Below are 14989 nucleotides of genomic sequence, written 5' to 3' on the forward strand. Positions count from 1 at the left end.
GGAAATAAGTGACTTGCCCATAGTCACAAGGAGCAGTGGTGGGAATTGAGCCCAGGTCCCCAGGATCAAAGTCTGCTGCACTAACCACTAACTTACTCCTCCACACCAACTGAAGAGAGACATAAAGTGTAAGGCTGGAGAGAAGCAACAATGTGGACCCCATGAACGTCAGGCCTACAGAGGACATGGTACACAGACCCATTTCCAGGGAATAAGGAGACACATCAGAGTATATGCTAAAAATCTGGCTATCAGGTGCCATGTCCCAACAATTTAAGAGGGACTACTGGTTAGTGGGCAGGTCTGGGGCCACTCAGCTTGCTGGCTAGAGGGCCCCTGTATCTGTAATGTTTAGGTGCCTTCTCCCCCCCCCCCCCCCACTCAGGTCTATCACCAACCAGTGTCTATTCCTGCTTTCTACGCCTCTGTGTTCCTCTTATTGTGCCATGTGCACCACTTCCACAATCCTTCCTTCTATACCAGCTGGCTGTGTGGCTGTCTGGCCCCCCTGCCCTCTTAGGTCACAGTGCACCATACCCCTTGGCTCCAGCAGTGTTGGATGTAGAGGCATACATCTTTGGGTTGCATGACAATTGCCATTCCTCATCAGCTGTGGTCTAGAAGTGCACATGGAGGGGTATGTTCAGGAAGGCAGTAGCAGAATGCCAGGTTAGCTAGTGCAATAGACACAGTTCCTTTACTTTTCCTATACAGGCAAGGACACAGAGTCCGATGGAGAGCTGGGATCCAGCAGCCAGCGCAGGCACATCAAGAGGAGGAGGGCAAATTGATGGCTCACAGAAGGGCACCATGGGAGAGGAAGAGCACATCGAGGACACTAACCAGGAGCCGCCTGCAGGGGATGAAGAGCAGGAGCAATGAGTGGTGGAACACCCTCCCCCCCTAGCATTTGCAGATGGCCCAATAGAGGCAGAAGAAGCTGAATGAGAAGCCACAACCAGCCCGTAGGGGATTCTACTGTCACAGGTGGCAGGTGCTGCGACTGGCCAACAGCAGCTGGCGGACTACTGGCAGCAGAAACTACTGCGTGAGGGGCACCAAGTCCAACAGGAATGTGGGCAGCTGCTGTGGACCTTCAGCAGTTGAGCTGAGAGGCAGCCCAGAATATCTGGCAGCAGCCTCTGGGGATCCATAAGAACAACCATACTGGATTAGACCAATGGTACATCTCTAGTCCAGTATCCTGTTTCCAACTGTGTCCAATCCAGGTCACAAGTACCTGGCAGAAACCAATTAGTTGTATATCTGCCTGTTATGCCATTTTTTGGATGTTTTTTTCCGTTAGTCTATCATATAGCAGTTAATATAATGCCTCTGTTGTATGGATTGTCATTGCTCAGTATTTTAGAAATGATAAATAGGGGGCGGAGGACATATAATTGCTCTATGTGAGAGTTGAAATAAAAGCAGGATTGAAAATAGCAATGTTGCAGGTCTATGAGACAGGACACAAATTTCCTTCTTGTATTTCCCCTTGTGAAATATTTTCATTTTCTTAGTCTCAGCTCTCCAGTAATGTTTAATTGTGTGGGGTTTTTTTTAAATTGTTGTATTTAAAAGTCTGTGAAATATTTAAAACTGGAATTTGTGATGAAAGAAGCACCAAAGTTCCATGGGAAAGATCTGTGGAATCAGAAACAAGGCCTCCTCTCTCTGCCGGAGAGAAAAGCATCCCCCCCCCCCCCCCAGGTCATTCAATGGCAGGGCACAAAGGCAGGATCAAGTGACATGATGGAGGAGCTGAGGGTGAAAAATGACAGAGGCAGTAAGGTATCCTCAACCCAAAGGCTAACATAGAAGATTAAACAACTGGAAGAAGCGAGAATAAACACACAAACAGAATGAGAACAGGGCCACAGTCTAAGGGACACTGATGAGGAACCATCTTGGGCTTGTTGTTATGAGATGGCAGAAGGAATGTTATACACCATCTTAACATAACATAAGCGTTGCTATACTGGGACAGACCGAAGAACCATCAAGCCCGGTATTCTGTTTCCAACAGTGGCTAATCAAGGTCACAAGTACCTGGCAAGATCCCAAAACAGTAAAATAGATTTTATGCTGCTTTTCCTAGAAATAAGCAGTGGATTTTCCAAAAGTCCATCTTAATAATGGCTTATGGACTTTTCTTTTAGGAAGTTGTCCAAACCATTTTTAAACCTGTTTTTACTTACTTTGTCGTATTATCATAGACTACACCAGAAACTAACTCCAAAGTGGGACATTTCCAAATAATGCATAGTAACATAATAGATGACGGCAGAAAAAGACCTGCACGGTCCATCTAGTCTGCACAACAAGATAAACTCATATGTGCTACTTCTTGTGTATACCTTACCTTGATTTGTATCTGCCATTTTCAGGACACAGACCGCAGAAGTCTTGCCCAGAACTAGCCCCACCACCCAAACACCAGCCCCGCCTCCCAATCTCGGCTAAGCTTCTGAGGATCCATTCCTTCTGCACAGGATTCCTTTATGTTTATCCCACGCATGCTTGAATTCCGCTACCGTTTTCATCTCCACCACCTCCTGCGGGAGGGCATTCCAAGTATCTACCACACTCTCTGTGAAAAAATACTTCCTGACAAATAATGCATGTTTATGTCTCTGTCATGGATAGACAATATATTTCCAGTCTGTTGTCCATGTGGTGTTATTAACCAGAGCTGCTCCAGGAGAGGGATGTTCCAGGAATAAGAATGGGGGGAAGGGGGGGGAGGAGGACTTGCCACTCTATTGACAAAGGCCAGAGTGTGGCCCTGGGTGACTGACAGTGGAGCAGTTCATGGCAGTGGGGATGGGAGCAGAGATATTGGGATTTTTTTTGGTGGTGGTGGTGGTGGGGGGGGGGGAGTTGTCACCAGTGATAATGACAGAACTGGATCTTGGACCTGAGCCTTCCAGAAAAGATCCATCAGTTCTATCATTACTACAATCTTGTTAGAGAAACAAAAACACCCACACTATCAGGGAAAAACTGGACTCTATTGTATTATTTTAAAATAATGTAGAGAGACAGTATGATATACAGCAAGTTTCAGAAACGTTTGTAACTGTCCAATAAAACAGCATCTGAAATAAAGAGCTAATGAGTGGTGGGGCAACCAGGGCTGACTAAACCAATGGGCAGACTAGGCCCATGCCTAGGGCAGCAGCTTCTCGAAGCAACAAACAGCAGCTAAAGTAAAGGAAAAATAATAGGTCCTGACAGCCAAGTGAAGTCAAAGAACCAACAGTGTGCACTTTTAGCCCCAGGAAGGTGGATGTCTATATGTATCTGAAAAACGTTCAATATTTAAAAGTATATTATCAGAAATTATGCAGATAATATCAGGCCATTTCAATCGTGATGCAGCCTTAAAAATAATCTGTGAAGCTAAAAGAATACGTTGTTTTGCATTAACAGCATTAGCGCACTTTAGTAAATTTGTTGGTCTTAAGTTTGCAGTGTGGCATTTAACAACTTATTTTCAACGTTCTGGCAGTTCAAACGTAGACAACCGGTGCCATTGCTGTCACCACACTACATGGATACCCAGCACTGCTCTCCGTATAAGAGTAAATTAGGCGCTCGTTGCACCGGCCGAAAATCCGGCCCCTGGTTGCCCGTTTATTATAGGAGCGCTGCCGGAATGATCAGGAGTTGGACTGTAGAGCTTAAATATCAAAATCTAACTGGGAGGGGAGGGGCCTAAAGATAAATGGGCGGGCGGGGGAGGGGAAAGCTGAATGTTGGCTGAAGGGCCGGGGAACCTAATCATCTTGCAGTTGCAGCAATCCCCGGACACCTCCGGCTTACAGAGCTCGCGAGTGAAGCCTAGCCAGTCCGATACCCGGGCTGTATCGGACCGATCTTTCTCCACCCCCCCCCCCCCCCCCCGCGATTTCTCCTCCCCGATCACTCCCTCCGCCCCACCGGGATCAGCCAGGCTTCGGCCGCCTAGCGGGGAGACCACCTGCAGCCGGCCCCGCCCCCGCCTCCCGCGCCCACCAATCAGCGGCGCTCGCTTTGCATAGTAATTAGGCGGCGCGGCGGACACTCGACAGCACTGAAGCGCTCGCTCGACACCACACTTTGTATCCGGGAGACGGATCGCAGAGGACCGGGAGTCAGCGGACGGGCTGGATCCCCCCCGCCCGCCGACATGCGCTGCCTGGGCTGCTTCGTCTTCCTCGTCTGGAGTTTCACCGGTTCGGCCGGGCCCATCGGATTGGCGCCTTCTTTCTGCCCGCCGTCCTGCCGCTGTGATGGGGACGGAGGAACGGATTGTTCCGGCCGAGCGCTGACCACCGTGCCCGAGGGGCTCAGTGCCTTCACCCACGCGCTGTGAGTAGGGGAAGGGGGGGATCGGAGCTGGTATCCGCCGATCTGCCGCACTGTCCGTTCAGTCCCCGCCCGCCGCCACCCTGCCGGGGCTCAGATCGGGGGGGGAGAGGAATCGATCCGCTTCGCAGCATTCTCGCCCCTGGTTCTTAAAGGCGTAGAGCATCTCCGTATAGAGGGAGAGCTGGGATTGTGCGATTGGAGCCCCTCCCAGGCGTGACAGGGTAGGGGGAGGCATTAAAAAAATCCCACGGTCTCCCCTGCACCTCCAGTAATCTGCAAACAGTGTCTGGTAGTCTAGTAGATCCCTGATTTCTTTCTCGCATGGAGGGGGTTATCCCCCTGATCCGGTCTCCTTGGCCCCCCACACTGCTGAAAAAATCCCAGGTGGTCTAGTGCTCCCCTGATCCCCCTGTAAAGCCCCCATGTATCTTTAAGTTAATAGGTAAGAACAATGCCCACCAGCTCTGCTTCCGTTCCATGCCATCATTTTTCAATATGGTAGTGCATGACCCCGGGTGATGTATCCTGGGATGCACCACGCAGGGGTCAGTCTGCCGCACAAGGAATTTTTGTCCTATTTGGCAGAGTTTGGGCATAGTCTGCCAAATAAGGCAAAAATGCCTTTATTTGGCAGACTGACCTTGTACATGTGTCCCACGATACATCATGCGGGATCGGGTACCCCCATTTTGAAAGATGTAGGTATAGCAGGAATGAATTGGTATTGCTTCTGTTTCCTGACTTAAAGAGACTTGAGGGTCCACTAGGCCACCTGGGATATTTTTGATGGTGTTAGGGGGGAAACGGTGGTGATGGTGGTGGTGGGGTATCTTCGGTGGGTGAGGATGGGGGGCCCACTAGATCACTACGGATTTTATGGAGGTTGTTGGGGCAATCATCGTTGGGGATAGAGGTCTTGACTGATTGGTAATCTGAGGTGAAGTGCCGCATTTTACCTCAGATCACAGAAGCCAAGGTACAGATCCTTTGTACCTTCTGTGGTTTGGTGTTAAAGCCCTGGTGTGGGGGTTCAGGCTTTCACACTTCTCTGCATCTGTGCTGAATAGTAATTAAGTACATTAGCCTGCTTTTAAATATGCTGTGCCCTGGTGTCTAGCAGAAGGCTTTGTGCAGGGTTAGCTTGTGTGCAAAAGCCCTTTCTGCATTGTGTGCTCATAAAATTGTGTGTTCTGCTCTGTGTAGGGTTAACACGACTTTGAGTGCACTTTCTGCACTGGCCCCTCAGCTTGTTTTACAGCTGCGCACTGATGCAACGATGGCTTAGTGCACGGCTTCTAACCCAAGGTGAATGTGCAACCTTTGCTCACATGCAGTAAACAAACTATATGGAAGCAGGACCTGTGCAAATTGTGTGTTGATCGCGGAGAGCACACCGGACACATATGACAAGGCTGTGCACTAAGGGCAGCTAGTGTTGTGTGTTGATATGATTCAGACGTGCATATCTCTGCACGTGCTGGAATTGATGTTCCGGGCATAATATTTTTTTCAGTGCTGATATTTCTGCACATAATGCCATTTGGGATTCTACCAGGTACTTATGACCTGGATTGGCCACTGCTGGAAGCAGGATACTGGGCTAGATGGACCTTCGGTCTGACCCAGTATGGCGATTGTCATTCCAGCATATGGACAGATATGTGCTGATTAGCTTTTTCTGCGCACACTTGTGCACAGCCATAGATGTGCCAAGTGCAGAACAGTCACCTCCCCATTCTTTTTTTTTTTTTTTTTAAACCCCATGTTCTTCTCATGGAAGCCATGAAAAAGCTGGCGAGTCCAGGAAAAAGAGCTGGCATTGAAACCTCCCAGATGCTACTGTAGGATGAACTAACCCTTCTACACCTTAATGGATGGGTGTTAAGCACCTGCATCTTGCTCAGCCTTAAACTCTCCATGCATCTTCTGTGCATCGGGGTGGAATAGTTCATAGCCTGATTACCACTGATTGTGTGCTGGTGTCTAATGCATGACCGTTCTCTTCCTCATGCACCATGCAAACTTTGTGCAGATGTGGTGCCAACCCTGTATCAGTGTCTGTGCGCTTTTGCTGCATTGGTCTCGGTGCATGCAGGGAGTGTGTTGGAAACTTCTTATACCCACTAGTGACCTTTTTTTGAGTCTGGCAAATGTAACATAATTATAGTACTTTACGACCTAAAAGCCTTCTCTAATTACATGGTGGAGATCTTTTTTTAACCTGTACAGGCTCTTTCTTGCAAATCCGTGGCAGTACTTGGTAAATAGTAAAGTCCTGCTACCTGCAATAGCCAACGATGCCCATATTTGTTTTTTTTTTTGTTCCTTTACATTAACTGCTCTACCATCCTATCCAACATCACTTCTGTACCTGCACAGTGTTAGGGGGAATGTGAGTTCAGATGATGAACTGTGTAGTTCAGGTTCAGTTTATTTGATATACCAATAGAAACAGAATAAAATAAAACATAGAAGAGAAAATGTATTTATTTTTATTTATTTAATACATTTATATCCCACATTTTCCCGCTAATTGCAGGCTCAATGTGGCTTACAGAAAACTGTAGTAAGGCTACAGTGCATGAAGTACAATTATACAATAAGTAAGGTAGTAAATATCATTTAAAAGAACAATATGCAAAAAGATAATGTCCTTAAATCTTGTTAAAACTAGTAGTTAATCAAAATTGTGTAGAACCTGGAGAATAAGCTTTCTTAAACAGTATGGAGTCCACCAGACCTCCATGTTCTTTTGTGTTTGGGAGGGTGGGGGGGGGGGCCTGGAAGCATGTAAATGCATGCTGAACAGGGTCTCCCCATTCCGCCCCAGTGTCCTGCCTGGCAAACCTTCACACCTGCTCTGAGCTGGCGTAAGGTTTGCCGTGGGATCAGCGCCCTTGTTTGGCACGCAGCCTGCTGAGCATTGGGGAGGAATAGTGATGACCCTGTTTAGCATTCATTTGCATGCAATTAGCGTTCAGAGCCAACGGCTCGTTTCATGCGCTCGTCGGCTCGGAATGTCCCATTGGAGCTAGTCTGGCAGTAGTGGCCTCTAGCGCCCACGTTTGCTTCTGAGCATCGGTGCTCTTGTGGCCAGTACTTTGGTTTGCTAGCTCACCAGTGGTAGTGGTGTGTTTTTCTCCGTTCTGCTACCAGAGACTCAACTTCAGTCCCCACAGAGTTTGAAAAGCTTTTGCAGTGTTGCCTGTAACCTGACAAGTAGTTACTTATCCTATGCAGGAGTTTCCCCGTGCTCTAAAATGCAAGAACTGCGAGCCTAGAACGAGACGTGGAGAGGTTAATAGTCCTATTCCTTTTTTTTTAAACATATTTTTGTGCCTCTTAAGCGTTCTCTTTTTGGCTTAACCCTGTCTGGATGAATGAGTCAGTTGTGGATAGGCTCAGTATGTTGGTGTTTTGCTTCTCGAACATACCTGCTGATAAATCGAAGCCGGTGAAAGGTCTTGCCTGTGCCTTTGATTCTTAGAACATATGAGTAGCCATACTGGGTCAGACCAATGGTCCATCTAAACCGGTATCCTGTTTTCCAAACAGTGGCAAAGCCAGGTCACAATTACCTGGCAGAAACCCAAATCGTGGCAACACTCCATATTACAAATCCCAGGGCAAGCAGTTGCTTTAGAATACAAATTTCAAAAAAGTGTGCTTAAAAGTGGAGAAAACCCTCAGAAACCTGGGACAGACTGTCACAGGTTTAGAGCGAGGTTACTGACATCACAAGTAACACACGCCCAGATTCTATCATAGGGTGTAAAAACTCCACTATGTGTTTGTTTTTAAAGTTATATCTATCAAACTTGTATGCTTATGTTTTCAAGCATACAGTCTGTCCCAGGTTTTTGAGGGTTTTCTCCACTTTTAAGCACACTTTTTTGAAATTTGTATTCTAGAGTCACTGTACACTTTGTATCACATTACGAGCCTCAGACTCTAGACAATACTGCAGCACGGCAACTTTTTCAAGCAGTTGCTTCCCCATGTCTGTTTCAATAGCAGACTATGGACTTTTCCTCCAGGAATTTGTCCAAACATTATTTTTCTGGATCTGATATGAATTATTATTTGACAGCCATAGGGATAGTCAGGCTTGTGTTTCAGGAGTCTAAAGAGTTGTTGGGATTTATTTATTTATTTATGGTTAAATACTGCTTGATTCAACTTCTGTACAACACCACCACATCAGCTAAGCTTACCATTTTGTATGGGGATCCATTCTTCGTCTTCAAACCACCTTTTAACTATTCATACCCTCATCTGGTTTCTGTTTAAATAGCTGTGCATTTTCAGTTTCCTACCCCCTGATACAACCACACTTGTTTGCTCTGGCACCTGTCGAGCCCCCCCCCCCCCCCCATACCCACCTTGCCCTCTCTAATAATTCCAATTGTGACACTGTGTCTCCTCTTCTAGGATATCTGGGGGCAGCACCTCATAAAGTAGTTATCCCTCCTTGACTCTCTTCTCTTCCTCATCCAGTCTCTCCACAATGTATTCCTATGGGAGTCTTTAGCATTTAGCGCGTGCCTATTTTTAATGTGCGCTAAAACCCTTAGCATGCCTAAGTAAAAGACCCCCCCCCCCCCCCCCATAGTGAAGTTTGTTCCTACACTGCAGCATAGGAATTTAATTTTCATTTCAGTGAATAAAACATCACTGGGTGCTTGTGTTCTGCTTGGTGAAATAAGTCTGATTGGCTAAAACATATTTGCAGACCAAGAATTAAGCTGTAAATTCAGCTTTCTGAGCCTAAAATTGTATGCCCTGGAAATGACAGGAGACTAGGGCTACTCTTTTGCTTTTTCCGGCTGCCTGTGCTGCAACTTCTTCAACATAGTTAAAGGAGAGCTTCCTTAAGTGCTGTCCGCTACTGTGAACTTTGTTAATATTTCTTATCCTTAGCTGTGCTGGCTGCTGTCCTGTCTTTATGCATTCTGTTTCTGATTTTGATGATCCATGAGGGCCTGAAAATAGTTGTGCTTCAGCGCAGTGCAGAGATTCCATGGTTGCTCTCTCCCTGAAAGGGTAACCTGGCATGTGTGAGCCCTCTAGGGACAGAGAGGGTACCTGCATATAAAGTGTACAGTGCTGTGTATGTCTAGTAGTGCTATAGAAATGATTAGTAGTAGGGTGGGGGGGGGGGGGGTCTTCTGAAGAATACCAGCAGCATGATGCAAGAAGCACCAAACAGGGCTTGTGTATTTATTTATTTATTTATTTGTTTGTTTGTTTGTTTGTTACATTTGTATCCCACATTTTCCCACATATTTGTAGGCTCAATGTGGCTTACATAGTACCGGAGGGCCTTTGCAGGCTCCGGTGTGAACAAATACAAGGTGTTATGGTAAGATAAAGTTCACGTGGTACAGCCACCTTAGGGAATCATAGAATGGAAGAGTTGTGTTATGTCCATCGCGTACTTTAGTTTGGTCGTGTTGCTGAGATTGGGCATTTAGGTCGGGTCGTTAGGGTATGCATTCTTAAACAGGTTAGTTTTTAGTGATTTGCGGAAGTTTAGGTGGTTGTACGTCATTTTCAAGGCTTTAGGTAATGCGTTCCACAGTTGTGTGCTTATGTAGGAAAACTAGATGCGTAAATTGATTTGTATTTAAGTCCTTTTCAGCTTGAGTAGTGCAGATTTACACCTCACTTCTAGTGGCGTGTGAAGAAAATTGACAAAACATTGAAAATCGGGCAGTTTTTTAAGGTGCTCTGTGGCCTTCCAAATTTTAATGCAGTATATTTTCAGAGAATAGGGCCTCTTCTGAGCTGTCATTTTAATTTTATCTAATGTTTTTGAAATGAGATGGGGTTGACTGCACTGGAACCCTAAATTTCTCCGTCTGCACAGTCCAGGTGCATGCTGAGCACTCTTTGCCAGCCTGCGTCTGTTCATTCTGGGGGACCAAGCAAGAATTCATCTTGCTCTCCTGAGAGGTACTAATTGTGGCAGAAACATACCTGTCTGAGAATTGGACTGAAATTGCCAGTTATTTCATAGTCTCACTCTGTCATGTGGTATCACCTTATTATACTGAGACAATCTAGCTACAGCTACTTTTGAGTTCAGTAATGGTCGTGGAGAGGGACTGTGATTCTCCCTTTTGTGGTTTAGACCTCATCGGACACTGGATTTGTGGTTGGCTATGATGTACAGGGAGAGCCTGCAAGCAAACACAGCGAAGGTGACACAAAGGTTGATATAAAAGCGTCCAGCAGACTCTGAGAGTTCACATCAAAAGTTTATTCGACAAAATATGCAATGGACTCGATGTGAATCGTGTTTCGGCCGCGAGTACATGCCTCAGCAGTCCCTAAACAATACAAAAAATATATATACATGTGTTGAGTCCATTGCATATTTTGATGTGAACTCTGAGTCCACTGGACATTTTTATATCATCCTTTGCATCACCTTCGCTGTGTTTGCTTGCTTGCACTATCCTGTGCGGAGGTTTTTTGTTCTGTGCTTGTCGATTTGTAAAGGGAGAGCATGCAAGGTTCAGTCTGCTGATGTTTGAGCTTTGAATCCTAGCAGACGTGCTAAAAATGTTGGCACTTTTTGTATCTCAGCAGGTCCCTTGGCATCATACTGGCCTTGCCATGTACAGGTACCATATAGAGTAGGGGTGGGCAGCCATGGTCCTTGAGGGCTACAACCCAGATTTCCACAATAAATATGCATGAGATCTAATTTGCATACAATAGAAGCAGTACATGCAAATCAATCCATGCATATTCATTGTGGTAAAGACCATGGTTGCCCACCCTTGGTAGTCATCCAGAACTACCAAGGCTTGTTAAAAGGAAGGAGGTCAGCCTTGTCGAATTGTGTCTTGCTCTCCTCAACTATCACTCTCTGTGCTGGGGCTCTTTGACCAGTTTTACTGCTGAGCAAGATAATGTTTGGGATTTAGAGTATTGGTTATAGCTTCCTTGATTTGAATGTAATCTGAAGTAATGCTTAATTTCTGTTTTTTATTTATAAAAGTTTTGTAATACCACTGTCTCTAAAATGAGAAGCCGCTCATGTAACGTTTTTCTTTCCACGCCTCATCTTGACATGTGGCAGATCAGGCTTGAATAGCTGGTGCCGTTTCCTCAGCAGGGAAATTTTTCTGGCCTCGCTTTCAATAATATTGAAGCTGACAAAGAAAACATGGAATAGTTCATTATAGCCTTCAGATAGGTGAAAGGCTTAGCCTTCCAGATTATCAGTCTTTTTCTGTAAAAGCATAAGTTTACTTTCTGTATCTATTCTAGGGCTAAGAACTGAGATGGTAGCATCCAAGGGGCAGCCTTCCTTGTAGGCAGTCAAGTGACCTGGGGTGGGGGGGAGTGTGAGTGCGAGTGTAAGTTATGTATTTAAGTTGGGAGCAGGTAAAATGCACACTGCAGAGTTGAGCTGCTCTCTGCACAGTATAACTCTGAAGGGTGAACTTTAAGTGCTGTTAGTGTCCTGGCAGTCAAATACAGGACAATGAGGCTGTGTATTTTCTGTGCTGCTCATTGTATCATCTGAAAATCCAAGGGCTTTAGCTTTCCAACATTCAGGCCATAGGAGTGTTGATTAATAACTGATGTACAAAACGTTTGAGTTTGGGTTTTGCTATTATGGTTCCTTGAGTCTTGTAGTTCTGTTTTTTTCAAATAGATTCACTGTTGTGGAGAATGAATTTGCAGAGGGCAGAGTAGAGCTTTGACCTTTTAGATTCAGTCTACTTGACGACTCTTGAAAGCCCAAGAGTTTCGAGGACTGGCCTTTGAATGACTGCTTCAGGTTTTCAAGAAGACAAGGGAGACCCGCATGTAGGAACCAGGCTTAAAGTAAACTTAAGTGTGCATGGGGAGGCTGGAACCTTGTATATATAAATAATAAGCACTGTGCTGTGTGTCTTAGGCAGAACCCAGGAGCCTGGACTAGCTTTGGGAATGGAGGTTTTGTTACCTTAGGGGGCTGAATTTCATCCATTCCTTAGGGATTAACCTGTAGAAGGTTATCAGCCTCTTTGGAAACATTTGTTTCTGTATTAATACATTCATCTTGGGAATCTCACATGTTAGGTGTTGGAGTGAAAATCTGTAGTCTTAACCAACGGATATTTGACCCACTTTCTTATTAGGAGGTGACTAATGTATTCCAAACTCCCAAAAGCCACCCCAGACTGGATGATGGATTAGAACCTGCTTTTGCTGAAAGGACATTCAGAGCAACCAAACTTGAGCTGAAAGGACATTCAGAGCAATCAAACTTGATTTATTATAGAAAAGCTGACAGGATATTTAGTCTAATAAGTTTATTTACATAAATTGTTTTATGGAAAGAAATTGGCATAGTGGATTGCATTGTATTGTAAATAGGAATGAACTGTTCTGGATATGCCATATAAATTGTCTAGTGCTTCAGTCTTCAGAGGGACTTAGGATAGCTAGAAAGAAATCAGGGGATGCAGGCTGCTTTTAATGCTCTGTTTATTTTAAAGGTGTTTAAAGAAGGTTAAGAGAGTAAGAATAGCCATATTGGGTCAGACCAGTGGTCCATGTAGCCCAGTATCCTGCTTCCAACAGTGTCCAATCCAGGTCACAAGTACCTGTGGGAATCCCAATTAGTAGCAAAGATTTGCTCTTCCTCTCTCCACTGTGGTCTCCTTTCTTCTTCACATGCCCTCCAGCTTCTTTCTAAGTTGTAGAAGAAATTCAAGGACAAAACTGGGGAGGGGAACGACTGAGGAAATATTACACAATGTCTTGTTCCTGAGAAAGTGTCAGATGCTTGAAATAACTTATCAGCACAGGAGGTAGAAGCCAGTACTGTGAATTCAAGGATATTTTTGGCAAGGATATTGAGCAGCAGTGCTAGTACAATCCTACAAGGGTATTAAGATGCCTAAGGGCAGGGGTAGGCAACCTTGGTCCTTGAGGGCCACAATCCAGTTGGGTTTTCAGGATTTCCCCAACAAATATGTATGAGATCTATTTGCGTACAGTGGAGGCAGTGCATGCAGATAGATCTCATACGTACTCATTGGGGAAATCCTGTGGCCCTTGAGGACCGAGATTGCCCACCTTTCCCTTAGGGGAGCAGTAAACCTCTCACCCTCCACCAGTTAACTATCTGGTCTCTATTATCCCAGTGAGAGTCTCATGGTTAAGCTCAACAGTTATGGTCCCGACATTGTCAGTCCTCCCAGAATGATCTATAAGATTGCATAATTGGACATCATATTTTTAAATCTAATTTTTGTTTCATATATAGATAATAAGGGCAGTTTCCAAAGGCCACTGCTGTAGGAAATTTATTTGAAAATTAATCTCCTTCTGTGCAGTAGAACTATGGGGCTGATGGTTCTTTGAGTTTTTGGTGAAGGTCAAGTCTATTGTTTTTTCTTTTTTTCCCTTTTGGGTTTCATTCCCTTCACACACGCTATCCCCCACCACCCCAAGAAATAACCATCCCATGAGTCTGCCTACAGGAGGCAGTGATGAGAATAGTTGAGATGCTCGGTGTGTATGGTGAGGTGGGGGAAGGAAGTGGGTGTTTTGTTATATATGGGAACCATGTCTGCTTGTCTTCTCACAGTGGCAGAGACCAAACTCCTTTGGGATTAGAGTGATAGAAGCTGGACCACCTGCAGGATATCATTTAGCTCAAGCAGGATAGGTTGGATCAGCTGATTGGGTCTTCATCTGCTCTTCGTTGGCATCATTTGCAAAGAGAAGGCAATTTTGTGTGTTAAGTGTACAGTTTATACTAGTGAAATATAAAGTGGCTTTCCTGCTCCTGTGTGCATGAGAGTCAGGTCCAGTTTTTGGAACTGACCGATGTGGATGTATGTTGTGGGATATCTTTCCAGGCCAGCTGTGACTGATCCAGACCTTCTCTGCAGATGGACTCCAGAGAAATTTATTGGTATTTGGGTGGATATTTAAAAATCTTTGCTTCCATCGTTTGTAAAAATGTTTCTTCTTTTTAGGGGGGGGGGGGGGGTTGTTAGACTAATTTGTTAATCTTTTACCCTGCTCCTATCTTTTGTCAGTCATTTAGAAACTGTTCCAAGGGCAGACCTCTGTCAGCATGACATTAGTGTGGTTGTTTACCCCAGCTGCTGATAGTCTGCTGCCATTCCAGCTCTATCAATCATTGACTTGATTGAAGAGCCTGAAGAAGCTTCCGGTTCCTCCTGGTTTCCAGCACCGTTTCAGGCTGGGTTGTCTGCGCTGGAATGTCATACTGCTTTCGGTGTTCTACCCACAGATACCCACCAAGTCTCTCCACAGGAGACTGTGTGCAGCACTGCCCACTGAAGGAAAAAAGAACTGAGACCCCAGAAGCTTATTTTTACCACTCCACAGCCCTTCCGTCCTCCCTTCCACTCCATGGACTGGCTCTGTCTCAGTTAGCTACAGTTTATTACATTTTAATATCCTCTCAGGATGTCAAAGCAGATTACAAATTGGCAAAAAAAAAAAAAAAAAACATTAAAAGAGGAAAGAAAGGAAGTGCCATCATATAAAGGTCAGGAAAGGTATTGTTACCTGAGTTCATTCACTTTAAAGTGTATCAGAGGATCGGTGTAAACTCTCCAATTTGGGGAGGGGGGGGGGGAGTGTAGTTCCC

General features: G+C 45.3%; 1 protein-coding gene across 1 annotated transcript in view; it reads left to right on the forward strand.

Moving 5' to 3' along the window:
- The first annotated feature begins 4065 nt into the window (after window positions 1–4065).
- LGR4 (leucine rich repeat containing G protein-coupled receptor 4) overlaps window positions 4066–14989 on the forward strand; it is a 151682-nt gene continuing 140758 nt past the window's right edge. The window contains exon 1 of the mRNA XM_030200692.1: window positions 4066–4353. Coding sequence (XP_030056552.1) covers window positions 4172–4353 — 182 coding nt within the window. The 5' untranslated portion in view covers window positions 4066–4171. The remainder of the gene's footprint in view (window positions 4354–14989) is intronic.

Source organism: Microcaecilia unicolor, chromosome 4, assembly GCF_901765095.1.
Source record: "Microcaecilia unicolor chromosome 4, aMicUni1.1, whole genome shotgun sequence".
Taxonomy (NCBI): domain Eukaryota; kingdom Metazoa; phylum Chordata; class Amphibia; order Gymnophiona; family Siphonopidae; genus Microcaecilia; species Microcaecilia unicolor.